At 48.7% G+C, this 14,303-nt stretch overlaps 6 protein-coding genes across 6 annotated transcripts; 3 read left to right on the top strand and 3 right to left on the bottom strand.

Moving 5' to 3' along the window:
- Positions 1 to 244: 244 nt before the first annotated feature.
- N7517_009246 (FACT complex subunit POB3) lies at positions 245 to 2,620 on the top strand (the record flags this gene model as incomplete). Its single annotated transcript, XM_056726969.1, has 8 exons — positions 245 to 247; positions 405 to 610; positions 662 to 884; positions 941 to 1,704; positions 1,754 to 1,885; positions 1,943 to 2,176; positions 2,226 to 2,298; positions 2,354 to 2,620. The coding sequence occupies 8 exons, from the start codon at positions 245 to 247 to the stop codon at positions 2,618 to 2,620; spliced, it is 1,902 nt and encodes a 633-aa protein (XP_056575541.1).
- Positions 2,621 to 3,402: 782 nt separating this feature from the next.
- On the top strand, positions 3,403 to 4,986 carry aspB (septin AspB; the record flags this gene model as incomplete). Its single annotated transcript, XM_056726968.1, has 4 exons — positions 3,403 to 3,406; positions 3,485 to 3,775; positions 3,826 to 4,292; positions 4,351 to 4,986. The coding sequence occupies 4 exons, from the start codon at positions 3,403 to 3,405 to the stop codon at positions 4,984 to 4,986; spliced, it is 1,398 nt and encodes a 465-aa protein (XP_056575540.1).
- A 1,223-nt stretch (positions 4,987 to 6,209) lies between these two features.
- Positions 6,210 to 7,530, bottom strand: N7517_009244 (uncharacterized protein; the record flags this gene model as incomplete). Its single annotated transcript, XM_056726967.1, has 7 exons — positions 6,210 to 6,485; positions 6,541 to 6,659; positions 6,724 to 6,793; positions 6,857 to 6,936; positions 6,995 to 7,311; positions 7,364 to 7,372; positions 7,430 to 7,530. 7 exons carry the CDS (start codon positions 7,528 to 7,530, stop codon positions 6,210 to 6,212), a joined length of 972 nt encoding a protein of 323 aa, XP_056575539.1.
- A 1,338-nt stretch (positions 7,531 to 8,868) lies between these two features.
- N7517_009243 (splicing factor u2af large subunit) lies at positions 8,869 to 10,824 on the bottom strand (the record flags this gene model as incomplete). The annotated part of the gene is made up of 4 exons (XM_056726966.1): positions 8,869 to 9,351; positions 9,404 to 10,669; positions 10,723 to 10,748; positions 10,797 to 10,824. 4 exons carry the CDS (start codon positions 10,822 to 10,824, stop codon positions 8,869 to 8,871), a joined length of 1,803 nt encoding a protein of 600 aa, XP_056575538.1.
- Positions 10,825 to 11,023: 199 nt separating this feature from the next.
- Positions 11,024 to 12,774, top strand: N7517_009242 (8-oxoguanine glycosylase OGG1; the record flags this gene model as incomplete). The annotated part of the gene is made up of 4 exons (XM_056726965.1): positions 11,024 to 11,049; positions 11,155 to 11,894; positions 11,943 to 12,296; positions 12,704 to 12,774. 4 exons carry the CDS (start codon positions 11,024 to 11,026, stop codon positions 12,772 to 12,774), a joined length of 1,191 nt encoding a protein of 396 aa, XP_056575537.1.
- Positions 12,775 to 13,335: 561 nt separating this feature from the next.
- N7517_009241 (uncharacterized protein) lies at positions 13,336 to 13,539 on the bottom strand (the record flags this gene model as incomplete). Its single annotated transcript, XM_056726964.1, has 1 exon — positions 13,336 to 13,539. The coding sequence occupies one exon, from the start codon at positions 13,537 to 13,539 to the stop codon at positions 13,336 to 13,338; it is 204 nt and encodes a 67-aa protein (XP_056575536.1).
- Positions 13,540 to 14,303: the final 764 nt, after the last annotated feature.

Below are 14,303 nucleotides of genomic sequence, written 5' to 3'. Positions count from 1 at the left end.
AGAAGATTGCCAATTCGGTATATATATGCTTTGTTTCAGCTGCAGTAAACACCTAGATAAACAAGCTTGTGAGAGCCGACTAAGCCCTTACAGGTGTGGCGATATGGGCTGCAATGAAATATGGCTTGATTATCTAGCGACTACAAGTCCAAGCTAGCTGGATGGTGATCCGACTTGAATACTTGTGTTATGACGAGTGAGTTCCTACATAACCTGCCCAGGTAAGCTCGAGTCTATCTCTTCAATGGTCAATGCCCTTCAAAATACACGAACAGCTCAAATATTCCATAATAAAATGAATCGTGCTGAATCTGAATGAAATCTCAAAGCTATATACATATGTAATGGAGTTTTTAGAGATTGAAACTTGATCCTAAAAGAGATGCTCATGCTGACCGCCTCAGGCATTAACGCTAAACGCTTTTTGGCTGAAGTGGCCTCCCTACCGCGCGCCGCAACGCGAACTCCAGAAACCGAAATCTAAAAGCTTTCAACCCACCTCGCCCTCCCTCACCTACCTTCGTCATCTGTCTTCTAGTCATTCTAAACCTCTTGTTTCTACACCCCATTCCTTCACCTGCCGCAATTTTACATCTACCAGCTCCATAATGTAAGACTTTTCGCAGCGGTTGAATCATGCCTGGCACTGACCATCCTACAGGGAGAGCTTCGACAACATCTACCTAGACCTCTCAAAGCAGCCTGGAAAATGCAAGCTTGCTGAAAGTGGTCTGGGCTGGCGCCCGTCCGGCGGTGGCGATACTTTCACTCTCGACAGCAGCAACATCGGCGCAGCCCACTGGAGTCGCGCTGCGAAAGGCTTTGAGCTGAAGATATTGTCGCGATCATCTGGAGTGATCCAACTGGATGGATTCGATCAAGAGGTATATTCAACCGATCATCTTGCGACCGTTGACCTACAGACTGACAACTCAAAAAGGACTTTGAGCGACTGAGCAAAGCATTCAAGATTTGGTACGGCATTAACGTGGAGACCCGCGAGCACGCTCTGCGAGGATGGAACTGGGGCAAGGCAGAATTCACAAAAGCAGAGCTGGCCTTTAACGTCCAAAACCGCCCGGCCTTCGAGGTCCCTTATTCCGAAATCTCAAACACCAACCTGGCTGGAAGAAACGAGGTCGCCGTTGAGTTTGCACTCCCCGCCGGTGATGGAAACGACGCCGTAACAAAGCCCGGAAGCACAAAGAACCGAGGCCGCAAGGCTGCTGCAGGCCCCGACGAGCTGGTCGAAATGCGATTCTACATTCCCGGAACGGCCACGAAGAAGGAGAAGGTGGAAGGCGCCGAAGGCGCTGAGGGCGAGGAAGAAGACAACGAGGAAGGGGCTGAGGAGCAAAATGCTGCCAATCTCTTCTACGAGACACTTATGGACAAGGCCGAGATTGGAGACGTCGCCGGCGATACCTTTGCTACTTTCTTGGATGTTCTTCACCTCACCCCCAGAGGTCGCTTCGATATTGACATGTACGAATCGTCCTTCCGGTTGCGCGGAAAGACATACGACTACAAGATCCAATATTCGGCCATTAAGAAATTCTTCCTTCTTCCCAAGAATGACGATACCCACACTCTTATCGTGCTTGGTCTCGATCCCCCTCTGCGACAGGGTCAGACCCGTTATCCTTTCTTGGTTATGCAGCTGAAGCTGGATGAGGAGATTAGCCTTGAGATGAACATGACAGAGTTAGTTTCCTTGCGCCTGGGTTTACTTCCGCCACTAATAATCTTTTAGGGATATCTTGAACAGTCAGTACAAGGACAGGTTGCAGCCGCACTATGAAGAGCCAATCCACCAAGTCGTCACCAAGGTCTTCCGTGGCCTATCTGGAAAGAAGGTCATTATGCCTTCCAAGGATTTCTCCAGGTCAGTCACTGCCCTATCTGTGCAACATCCCCGAACCCATTGCTAACATTCCCACAGCCACCACGGTCACCAAGGTGTCAAGTGTTCAATCAAGGCCAACGAGGGTCTCCTGTACTTCTTGGATAAGAGTCTCATGTTCGTTCCCAAGCCCGCGACCTACATTCAAATGGAGAACATTGCGATTGTCACAATGTCGCGTGTTGGAGGCGCTGTTTCTGCCAGCCGAACCTTCGATATCACTGTTACTTTGAAGGGTGGTTTGGGTGAACACCAATTTAGCAACATCAACCGGTAAGTACCCCGGCGTTGTCCTTTCCCGGTGATATTCTGACATGAACAGCGAGGAACAAAAATCCCTCGAAGACTTCTTCAAGGCTAAGAACATCCGCATCAAGAACGAGATGGCCGAAGAGGTATGTGGATTCTATTTTCATAGTATATTAATATCAATTGCTAATTACATTCTAGGCGTCTGGACTTATTGCTGCTGCTCTTGACAACGATGCCATGGGCTCCAGCGACGACGAAGTACGAGCTGACCGTGGATCAGCAGATGAGGATGAGTCCTCAGTTGACGAAGACTTTGCTGGTTCTTCGGAATCTGATGTGGCCGAGGAATTCGACTCTGATCACGAGAGCAGTGGTGATAGCGATGAAGAGATGGGCGATGCTTCTGGTGGAGAGGGTGACAAGCAGGAAGCTGAGCGTCCCAAGAAGAAGACCAAGACGGTTTAGATGTACAACAGCTAGCTCAAAAATATCCAAGTCTCTAATACATTTTATAGTCCCATGTTATGATATAGTGGAGCTCACGTGAGTTGGTGATTGGCGGGACCAATTCTGGGGGCTTGTTAACCCCTGATCTCAGGAGAAGAGAGATCTGGCAAGTACACCACAATTTTACACATGACAATAGCTTTCCCATTCATGGGTATTCCTATATTTCTAATTGGAAATAGAACTGTAGTTCTATTGCTTAGAACCATGCAAGCTGGTACAAATAAATCTGCAGGCGTTTTACGGTGTACGGAGTAAACAGAGTAGAAAAAGACCCGAAATTAAGATAAAACAAGAGCAATTAAAGATGAAATAGAAGAAAAAGTCCTAAAAATCTACAAATATAACGAGTCCAAATCCCTAAATTGTATACTTTGAACATATCAGGTGTTTCTACGCGGGTCGATCCAAACCAACTCCAGAATAGCTGGGCCCCCCGACAACCTCCCCCTTTCTTTCCCAGACTGGTTGAACCTCCTTCTCTCCCATCCTCCTCTTCCTTTCGTTTCATTTACTTCCTCTTTTCTTTTCATCGTCTTTCGCTTCTGGTTAATTTTAATCCAGGCCCCCCTTTTTTCTTTTTGGAAAACACAAATTCCAGGTAAAACCACCCCCCTTCTCCCCCGAATTTTTTCCCCTATCGCGACAATTCGACCCCACTGAAGATTAGGGAAGGCAACTGACATTCATCTAGGGGATCTTAATTCACAGCTTGACATATCCTGAATCACCCCTTCGCAATGTGTAAGCTGTCCCCCAGGATAATCAGGAGACAAACAATCTCGAGGCTCTTCCCCAGACAAGATGCTGATAGATCTGAAGCTTCACCACCTCCGAGCAGCCCCCCAGTCGCGTCTCCTGTCGCGTCTCGGGACTCGCCCACTCCCAACAACGGTATGGAGTCGCCTTACGTCGAGCGTAGCAACCCCATGGGCTCCGGTATCGCCCAGACCGTCACTTCCCGCGACCCCAAGGCCGCAGCTCAGGCCGCCACCGACATGAAGAACGTCGTTCGCCGCAAGCTGACTGGCTACGTCGGTTTCGCCAACCTGCCCAACCAGTGGCATCGCAAGAGTGTCCGCAAGGGCTTCAACTTCAATGTTATGGTTGTCGGTAAGTTAGACAGGTGACAATCTTCCATGGACCAAGCTCATATCCACCAGGTGAATCTGGTCTCGGAAAGTCCACTCTCGTGAACACTCTGTTCAACACCTCGCTCTACCCACCGAAGGAGCGCACAGGCCCCAATGCCGATATCATTCCCAAGACCGTGTCTATCCAGTCGACCAGCGCCGACATTGAGGAGAACGGCGTGCGTCTCCGCTTGAGCGTTATTGATACCCCCGGCTTCGGCGACTTTGTCAACAACGATGACTCCTGGCGCCCAATTGTCGAGAACATCGAGCAGCGCTACGACACATACCTCGAGGCCGAGAACAAGGTCAACCGCAGCAACATTGTCGACAACCGCATCCACGCCTGTGTCTACTTCATCCAGCCTACCGGTCACTCCCTGAAGCCCCTGGATATCGAGGTGATGCGCCGCCTGCACACCAAGGTCAACCTGATCCCCGTCATTGCCAAGGCTGATACCTTGACCGACGATGAGGTTGCCCTTTTCAAGCAGCGTGTATGTTTTTGGAAGACTCCTTTGATTCGATTGAAACCATGGATACTGACTATTCTAGATCCTTGCCGATATCGAGCAACACTCCATCCAGATCTTCGAGGGCCCCCGCTACGAGCTTGACGATGAGGAGACTATTGCTGAGAACCAGGAGATCATGTCCAAGGTTCCTTTCGCCGTTGTTGGTGCCAACTCCGAGGTGACCACTGCTGACGGCCGTCGCGTCCGTGGCCGTAGCTACCCCTGGGGTATCATCGAGGTCGACAACGAGGAGCACTGCGACTTCGTCAAGCTCCGCCAGATGTTGATCCGCACCCACATGGAGGAGCTCAAGGAGCACACCAACAACTTCCTGTACGAGAACTACCGTTCCGACAAGCTCACCCTTATGGGTGTTGCCCAGGACCCCAGTGTCTTCAAGGAGGTCAACCCTGCCGTCAAGCAGGAGGAGGAGCGCGCCCTGCACGAGCAGAAGCTGGCCAAGATGGAAGCCGAAATGAAGATGGTCTTCCAGCAGAAGGTCGCCGAAAAAGAAAGCAAGCTCAAACAGAGCGAAGACGAACTATATGCCAGACATCGCGAGATGAAGGATCAGCTAGACCGCCAGCGCGGAGAACTCGAGGAGAAGAAGGGTCGCCTCGAGACCGGACGCCCGGTCGAAGAGAAGGGCAAGCGAAAGGGCTTCTCTCTTCGCTAATGTCCATGACTCTGCCATTGCTTTTGCCTCTGCCTATACTTCTGGCAACTAACTGATCCCACTCTCGTTCCCCTTTTTTTCCTTACACTTGTCACCCATCACACTCCCTTACCATCCCATAACGCAACTGCTTTCTCACTGGATGGGCCCACGCACCGAAAAAAGAATGGGGGTTTTTTCTTACCGATTGATTGATAATACGATCCTGCGAGGGTCAGCCTGGGACCTTTCACTTCTTGTGATGTACTTTTTGCTACGCCATATCTTGTCTTGCCGCTTTTCTGTGTGCCCTATTACCCGCTCATTTCGTTATTTTCTTAGTGTTTGGGACATTTGGTTGTTCGCCGCCTGTCCGTTGTCTTAGTCAATTCAGCGCTTCAGCTTTAGATTTGCAGTTCAAGTAGACGGTAGACAGTATATAATGGCTTTCAGATGTATACGGTAGCTTGCATGCATGTAGATAACAGACATCACCTGCATCGGGTCTACGAGTACGGGGTACTCTCTTTGACTTGGTGTTTACTCATATTGATCGAATCAATCGTGATATGATCAAGCTAACTGATTGAGAAAGAGGAGAAAAGCAAAGATAGGGAAGTTATTCACGTTATATATTGTAGCACAACAGGTTATAGGCACATCAAAGTATGTGTATAAATCCCAGAGCCTGAGGCTGCTGAGAATATAGAGCAGTGTTAGTACTACCATTAAGCGTATATCTTATAAAAGAGACACGTTATATCCATTATATAGGGCTAGAAACCCCCTGTCGAGAGCCTCAACTTATCCTTAGAAGAGGGCCAGAAGAACATTAAGAGAGCGTAAGCTAGACTACAGAGAAACATATTAGTTTACTATATTTCGACCTTTAACTTGTCTATTGGAGTATTCCCTAAGACCTGTACGATGCCCATGAACTAAGTTAGTATCCACTGCCTATGCATGGACTGGGCCTTGTCGTATTAGCAGACCTTAGAATCATACCTATGAATTGGACTTTGCCTAGGTGGAATCTAGCTAACTTGGTAAGACACTCCTGTCTACTAATCGCACTCAGTCGATTATTAGTTGATCCACCAGATTATAGAAAATATTATTATTTGAACAAGATATGTACCCTAAATGAAGCTATTATTCTGTCAACTTTCATCTCTACAGAATAGTAAGAAGCCGCGAGCCTATTCGCTAGAACTTCCGTGATCACTATTTCCAGCTTAACCGGTTCAACGATGCATAAATGGATGCCTCAGAAGTTCACTGGCAGAGGATCGGGACTGCGGATCCCGTTGAAGCATTGACCAGAGAAACGAAGCAAATAGTCCCGTGGTTTCTGCATCAAAATCAGATCGCAGTCTTTCCCCAACGTGGACGGCAAAGCCGTCATAGCCATTTCCAATGATCTGAGCGATGAGATCCTTCAAAATTGCGCGACATTCTTCAGTGGTACATCCGAACGCCATCACAGGAAAGAGAGGCTCATTTGTAGCAAGCTGGAATATCTGTTTGGTTGAGTTGGCTATAAGCTATCACAACGAATTGAGAAGCAGTACTCACTAAGCAACCTAGTGCCCAAATATCAATCTTATTATCCAATGATCGCCCATCAAGCAGTTCAGGGGCTTTCATCCCTAATGGAGTCACAGGACGGGAGTTCTTATCATTCGATTGAAAGGCTGTTATTGTAGGTCACTGCTATCAATGAGCCGTATCTCGAACTAGTCAATATGTGGTGCTTACCTCCGCCAAGATCACCAATCTTGACCATCAACGATGAAGTATCGGCAGTATCTAGCATACCGTAGGGTCGCTGAAAGATCATTAAATATTACAGCGCACTCGAGTCTACTTCGATCCCTGGGAGCCAGCGTACGGGACTAAACTCTGGTGGCGTAAGAAGGTTCTGAAACTTGGCCTGGTTCGTATTTAAAAGTATGTTCGCGGGGTGCAGATCTAAGGGGATATTAGAACAATGGTTGTTTCTCTATATCCAAGATATGACATCACTTACCACTATGAATGATATTCATTTCATGAAGAAATTCCAAGCCAATAATGATCTGTGTGGATATGTTCCGCACAAACATGACATTTCGAGCCTTCTTACGATATGTCATTGCCTCGCCGTCAGACATCATTGGAGGGAACACAAGACAAAGGTGTAAACCGTTCGGACCTTTATGTTCAAAATGGCCGAGAAGGGAAAGAACATGTTCCTTGCCGGGATGAGGTATTCCCAGCTGCGACAATTGAGTAAGAACGGAGAGCTCTTTGCTCTTCTCCGAGGTAGTAGCTTTGAGGATTTTCAAGGTGACATCTCTCTGCAGCCTGTAGAGAAAGCTCAGGGATTAAAACAAGTTAAGAGAGTACAAGGGCTTACCTGTTGTCCCTTGCATGCCAGACGGTAGAAAATTGGCCATACGATCATTTCCCGATAATCTCATACCTCTCATTAAACAGATTTCCCAGATGTACAGGGTGATAGCCGCCAGCCTTGTGATCCTCGACGGGCTCAACGACGTCGTAGATCCTCTCAAAGCGACGCATATCGATCGGTGAGATGGATGATATTTGATTATAGCTGCGAGGAGGTGACAAGAAATAGAAATCCTGGCTAGAAGCTCAAATATACATGTTAGTGGAAGCGAGAGGGAAGAGTGAATAAGTCATGTGATAGGTTCCGTGTTGCTATGTACTCCGTACGTACATCGATGAAGGCTGATATTAACCGACGTGATCAAATACGATAGCAGAACTAGTACGTCGTAGAGGTACAAGATGATCCATCAATATACACAGATATTGTGGTCAGATAGACCTCCTTTGATTGATTTATTTCCTTGGGAAAATCGCTGTTGTACTTAAACATGGGCTTCGGTATCTGTTGTTGGTACATGGTATTATTTCTTGCAGGTTTAGTTTGTAATGCTTAGACTGTATTTGCGAAATAACTTTCTCCGCCATTCATTCAATGTTCCACGATGAGATCTCGATGTATTCAAAGGGTGACGGCAAAATACTTGAATAATCCTCTTCAACACCATGTAGAGTGGACGTCTTCCCATTGTCGGGGGCCGGAGAACGTGCTTCCAGAAATTGTGCTGTGAGAAAATAGTAATATGTATGTTGTATATCACGGTCCTCCCCAGGAATTCTCCATTTGATAGCTGTTATGGTCTTTTGTGTTGCACAGTTCTGTTGGCATGTAAAGGGTTAGAGAAGTCACGTGTATCAAATATGACATCATTAGCGTTATATCCCAACCCAGCAGATATGGCGGAGCGGAAAACGCTCAAGCGATGTCTCAATCATCTGGGTGCATGGAATCCCTCTAAGCTTACGAAAAACTACGGTTCAAACCGCGCGTGAGCTAATTTGGGGCATGGAGCCCCTCTATCCTGGGACCTTGCTAAAAGACGGGCAGGGGCCAATCTATCCCTGCCGGGAATCATCTTTTTGTTATTTTATTTTCGTTCTAAATTATACATGTCATTTAGAGATTCTTTGTGCCGACATGGACATATCTTTCTTCTCTTATGTTAGGCCTGATACTATGTATTATCCATTGGATTGTTACAAAAGAGAGAAGGAAAATGAATGCTATGAAGGCACCCTAGGCACCTGTATATCAACTGGGATTGCTACCGACGTTCGCCTTCCCTACTAAAGCCCTTATTCCAACCATTGGAGAACCACAGCTGTACGGCAAAGGAACTAAAGCTTTGGTGAGCATTTCAATTGACCGGTGATGATGTGAGCATTTTTGTTATGGTACACATTTGGGACCTGCTCCGAAAGCGACTGGCCCCGAGAAAAAAGAAAGGGAAAAAACACGCCTGCATCAAGGGAAATAAGGAATAGAAAATGAACAATATCAACCCCGGTTTACCAGGCCTCGGTCTCGAAGTTCTCAACCCCAAAGTACGAGGCAACAACTGTACGGTCCGAGAACTTGCGGCCCGCCAACGCCTTGAGAGCGGTGGTAGCGGACTCGGCGCTATCGTACTTAATGAAGATTTTGCCGGCACCGTGTCCGCGGCGGGGGATCTTCATACCAAGAATCTTTCCAAACTTGGAGCATTCCTCGCCCACATCCTCCATGATCTCTTCGTAATCTTCGTCATTGAGGAGCTCGTCAAGGGTGACCATGTTGAGAAGCTGCAGAACCTGGGTGGTTTCGAGATCCTGGGAGGTGGTCTTGGCGAACATCTGCATGGCATTCACGCCCATGTCGAGGCCAGAGGCTTGTGTGGTTCCAATGCTAGCGCGGACAAACTTGAGGTGGCGGTCGCCCAGTTCCATGCCGTTCAAACCTTCGACGGCAAGAGCAGTGTTGTTAGGGTCGACGTATTCATAAAAGGCAATTCCCTAGAAAAGTTAGTCACAAAACATTGGACGGTAGGGAGACACTTGAACTTACGCGAGACTCTTCTGTAGCAGCATCCTTGACCAGGACAAACGACTTGAGCTCGCCGAATGACGTAAGCAGCATGATGATAGCTTCCTCATTGATGTAGGCGGGAATATTAGAGATACAGATCTTGTTAGGTGAGTCAGGCACCTCGCTCAGCACAACGCCCTGTTGAACTGGCTGGGCTGCGCTGCCGTCGGGAACAATATAGTCCTTTGGTCGTCGCACTTCGAGTCCCTTATCTCCACTCTCCGCCATGGTAATTCCATCAAAGGCCAATGCGACTGTGGCGTCATTTGGATCCTTGAATTCCAGAAGCGCGAATGTTTTATCTTCAGAAACCTGAGCTGAAATGCAGGGGTCGACATTGTGAATAACGTTGAGACCATTCAACTGGAGATTGAAGAAAGAAATAACGGCATCGCCCGAGACACCGGGCGGGATGTTGTAAACGAAAAGACGCTTGGATTGGCGAGAGTTGGATGGCTTGAGGGCAGCGTTCTCGCTGTCACCAGTAGGGGGGTTCAGGAAGTCCTTCATGCGGCTTGGGTCCATCGGCTGCTGACGAGGAGCTCCGGGAAGAGGGAACATCCCTGAGATCTTTGCCTGTTCAGCTGTAACATTCTCGTAACCAGGAGGCTTCATATCCCATTGAGTCAAACGACGCTTGCGGGTCAACACCGAGGGCACATCTGTCAGGTCAGGAGTAGGCTCCTTGCGCCGAGGGGGTGTGGCGCTGCGCTTGCGCTCTCTTCTCTCACGATCTCCACGGTCTCCGCGATCACCACGGTCACCGCCGCCACGGCCGCCGCCGCGTCGGTCGTCAAACAGGTCGCGACGGGGTCTGTCGTCAAAGTCACGTCGGCGACCACCACCCCGATCACCACCGCCACGTTCACCACCACCACGGTCACCTCCGCCGCGCTCACCTCCACCACGCTCAGCGCGGTCACCTCGCTCGGCACGGTCGCCACGGTCCCAGTCTCGATCATCACGGCGGCCAGAGTAGCGGTCTTCACGCTCACGGGCGCGGTAGTCACGGCTGGTGGAGTATGAGTTCACTTCGCGCTCCCGACGGGAGTCCCCTCGGGATCCATGATGAGGTGAACGCGATCGGCGACGTTCACCGCGATCAGTCCGATCGCCCCGTTCAGCTCCACGCTCGCTTCCTCGTTCGGCACCTCGTTCGGCACCTCGCTCAGCACCTCGGTCGGCAGCTCGGTCAGCTCCGCGTTCGGGTCTGTCACCTCGGTCTCGCTCACGTCGCTCATCGCGCTAGAATTGAGGTTAATCGCCGCGGTTGCGATCAAACATTGCTTAGTACTTACGAAGTAATCGCGGGAACGTCCAGTGTCTGAGATATATTAGCATGTAAATCAGCAGTAATTGTAGGGATACATACCCCTGGATGAGTAGGTGTCGCCGTTCATGTTGAAGTTGGTTAAGGAAATGAAGCTTTGTCGCCAGTGAAGGGGAAAACTCATGACCCGGAGCTGCAGGCGGTGAGAGCCTTACCGCCAGAGTGTCGATGGGCCTGCCGGCAGAAAAGACCAACATAGAGACAGCGACTCCGCAGCCTCGAATGTCTATTTTTTGTGTTTCAAAGATGTCCGCAGGTGTTTTTTCGGAATGGCAGAAGCTGCCTTTGAGCTTGAGTGAGCTTTGCATCAATACTACCCTCAGATGTGGACAGTCTTTTAGGTTTGTCAGCCGATTTCTCGGCGCCGGGGATTGCAGATCAAACTGCTGACCCTTTTTAGATGGCAGAACCTCCCAGAGAGTCAGGAATGGCGATGTGTTCTCTATGGCCATCTTCTGTCACTGAAGCAAGACCCAGATTTCTTGTATTATAGATCTGTGCAACCTCCTTCCCATACAATCACACCAACCTCCGACAATGACCATCTCCTTCGCATTCTCAAACATTACTTCAACCTAACGCCAAATCTGAACGAACTTTACTCCCAATGGTCATTACAAGACCCCAATTTCAAGAAAAAGGCTGCCCAATTCACCGGGATTAGGATCCTTCGCCAAGATGCGTGGGAAGCACTGGTATCATTTATCTGCAGCAGCAACAATAATATTGCACGCATCTCCCAAATGGTGGAGAAACTATGCATACATTATGGAAAACCTGTGGCCACAATTGAAGGGCGCGCATATCATGACTTTCCTCCCCCAGATGCATTAACTGGCAAGGACGTGGAAAGCAATCTGCGCAAGTTAGGGTTTGGATACCGGGCTAGGTACCTATACCAAACTGCACTTATGGTATCAAACCGAGACAAGGGCTGGCTAGACAGCCTGAGCAACCCCGAGTGTCCAGCATTTGGGGTGGATCCTAAACCCAGTGGTGAAATGAAACCAGAAGGGCGAGAGGGATATCGCGAAGCCCATGAAAAGCTTCTTGAGCTACAGGGAGTCGGGCCCAAAGTGTCGGACTGTGTCAGTTTAATGGGCCTAGGCTGGGGAGAGTCTGTGCCGGTTGATACTCATGGTGAGTTCTCTTGATAATATTTCTGATTTCTCTAATCCTTTACGACAGTGTGGCAAATCGCACAGCGCGACTACCGATTTGGAAAAAGCTCCAATAAGAACTTGAACAAGACGACTTATGATGCTGTTGCCAATCATTTCCGCAAACTTTGGGGCAAAGAAGCTGGATGGGCTCATAGTGTGCTTTTCACTGCGGACCTGCGGACCTTTGCAGACAAACTTGCTGCAACTAAGAAGGTTGATGTGAAAGTGAAAGATGAAGAGTCTGATGTCAAGATCGAGACGAAAGTGACAACTGCTCTTTCTTTGAAAGTTCCTAAGGAGGAAGACATGGAGGAAGACCTCGATGTGAAAGTCAAGTTGGAGGACATAGATGATGCCAAGAAGCCCAGCGGCAGAAAGCGTAAGGGAGCCGAGAACATTGTTTCTGCGGCTCAAACAACAGAGACACGGAGAGTGTCCAAGCGACTTAGACGCTGAGGTTGCTAGGGACGATAACTACCTATGTATCGGATTTCCTCTGCCACTTCTTGGCTTTCCCTTCCCGCTTTAGTGCTCACCTCTTCTTTTCACTCACTGAGTAGATTTGGGCACGCCCCTTCGTCTTGCATAATCGTCGAACTTGCTCACTGAACGTCCACTCACCTTATAATTATGTAAGCCAGATGCCTCCCCAGGGCCTCATCAAGTGTCAATCCCAGGGTATGCATGAGGCGAGGGGCTCGGATACGGGGTCTCAAGTTAAAAGGGAAGGGGCGCAACCACTCGCTTGAATCTTCACTCACCCGTCTTCCGCTACGGCACCCTCAGACATTTCCGCAACACAAATTCAGGCTCCCCAGGGTGGAATCTACCATGTCCATCGAATCAGCGGGCATTAAAACAGTTGTTATAGACTCTGTTCCTCTCGTTCAGTCGGTCGTAGACGCCGCCATTAAGCTTCGAACCGACATTCCTTCACTTTTCATCGATCTGGAAGGGGTAGAGCTTGGTCGACACGGTTTAATATCTATCATGTCGCTCTACTTGCCCTCTTGCAAGAGAGTATATCTTATCGATATACATAGACTGAAAATAGGAGCGTTTTCTGCCGTCAACAGCGACGGCAAATCTCTAAAATCCATACTAGAATCTTCGGTCATTCTAAAAGTGCTATTTGATGTTCGATATGACTCAGATGCATTGTTCAGCCACTACGGAATCTCCGTTGATGGTATCAGAGGAGGGCAGCAATCCACTTTTTCTTTGTGGGTGGAAAGGATGGCCAAAGGAGGCAAACCGAAGACCGCTAGCACAGCCCAACAAGCCCATTCAAGGCTCTACGGCAGAGCGCAAGCTAGAGATCGGCTTCGTGAGTGACGCGTAAGCCACAAACATTCTCCCAACAGGAATCAACGTTCCTCAATGCCTTCCAATTTTGCCTCCTTCGCTGATTCGGGAGGTCATGAGGGGGCTGAGAAGATTGACATCCGATGTGTGTCTTGTTCGTCTAGAGGCTCTTTTCCGGGGAGAGATGTGCCTTCATACGCTTCTGCCTGCTCGAGCACTTTGCGGTCATCCTCCTCATTGTCTTTAGCTTCGGACTTAGATGATTGCGCCCTCTTCGGTAAGCTAGCATCTGGTTCGGCAAAATTGGCATCATTCATTCTTTGGAGTATCGTGGGCTCAACGTGGAATTGGATGAATGATTTTCAAGCTTTTGTAGGTCCACTAGTTTCCTCTTGCTTTTAAGTCATTTTTCTTATGCATATGATGGAGGACAAATGGGTCAAGAAGACAGAATCGAGCTTGAAGCAACAAAAATCGGGTCAATCTTAGACTGTGTACGGTAGCTTTGTTCGTATAGGGCTGATTCCTATCGCTAGTAACCTAGGGTAAGTGGATATACATAGCAAAATCCGCCGGTTTTTGATTATCAACGAGAATAGATGCGAAGCACCTCAATAAATTGAAAAGAGAGGTTCATCGCGAGGTTCTAAAGCAACGCTCATCATTCTACTCCTATACCACCACTTAACGCATTATACAATAGAATCCTCTCCTATGCTATCTCAATCACATACGACCATAGGGTGTGGAAAACAGGGCTTCCCGTCCGCTCAGCCGTACTTAAGCCACACGCCGGTGAGTTAGTAGTTGGGTGGGTGACCACCAGCGAATCCTCACTGTTGTATGTTTTTTGCTATCTTTTTAGCACGAGTGCTCATAGACTGTGATTGGCTGCTCAGTGAGGGCTCAGCGGGCCTTATATAAGACTCACGTGACTATATTTAGCAGCTCAGTGAGAGCCCGGAGTGAGATTTACTCAGTGAGCCTGACTCTTAAGCGCCCTCATAAAAGCGGCGGCAGCCAAGATAGGAAAGCCCCAGCCGGCATAAAAAAAACCACTACATAGAGGTCCCTAACTACA

Source organism: Penicillium concentricum, assembly GCF_028827145.1.
Source record: "Penicillium concentricum strain IBT 3081 chromosome Unknown utg000004l_segment0_segment0, whole genome shotgun sequence".
Lineage (NCBI taxonomy): Eukaryota > Fungi > Ascomycota > Eurotiomycetes > Eurotiales > Aspergillaceae > Penicillium > Penicillium concentricum.
Note: the sequence above shows the minus strand (reverse complement) of the source record. Positions and strands in the feature narration are given on the sequence as shown.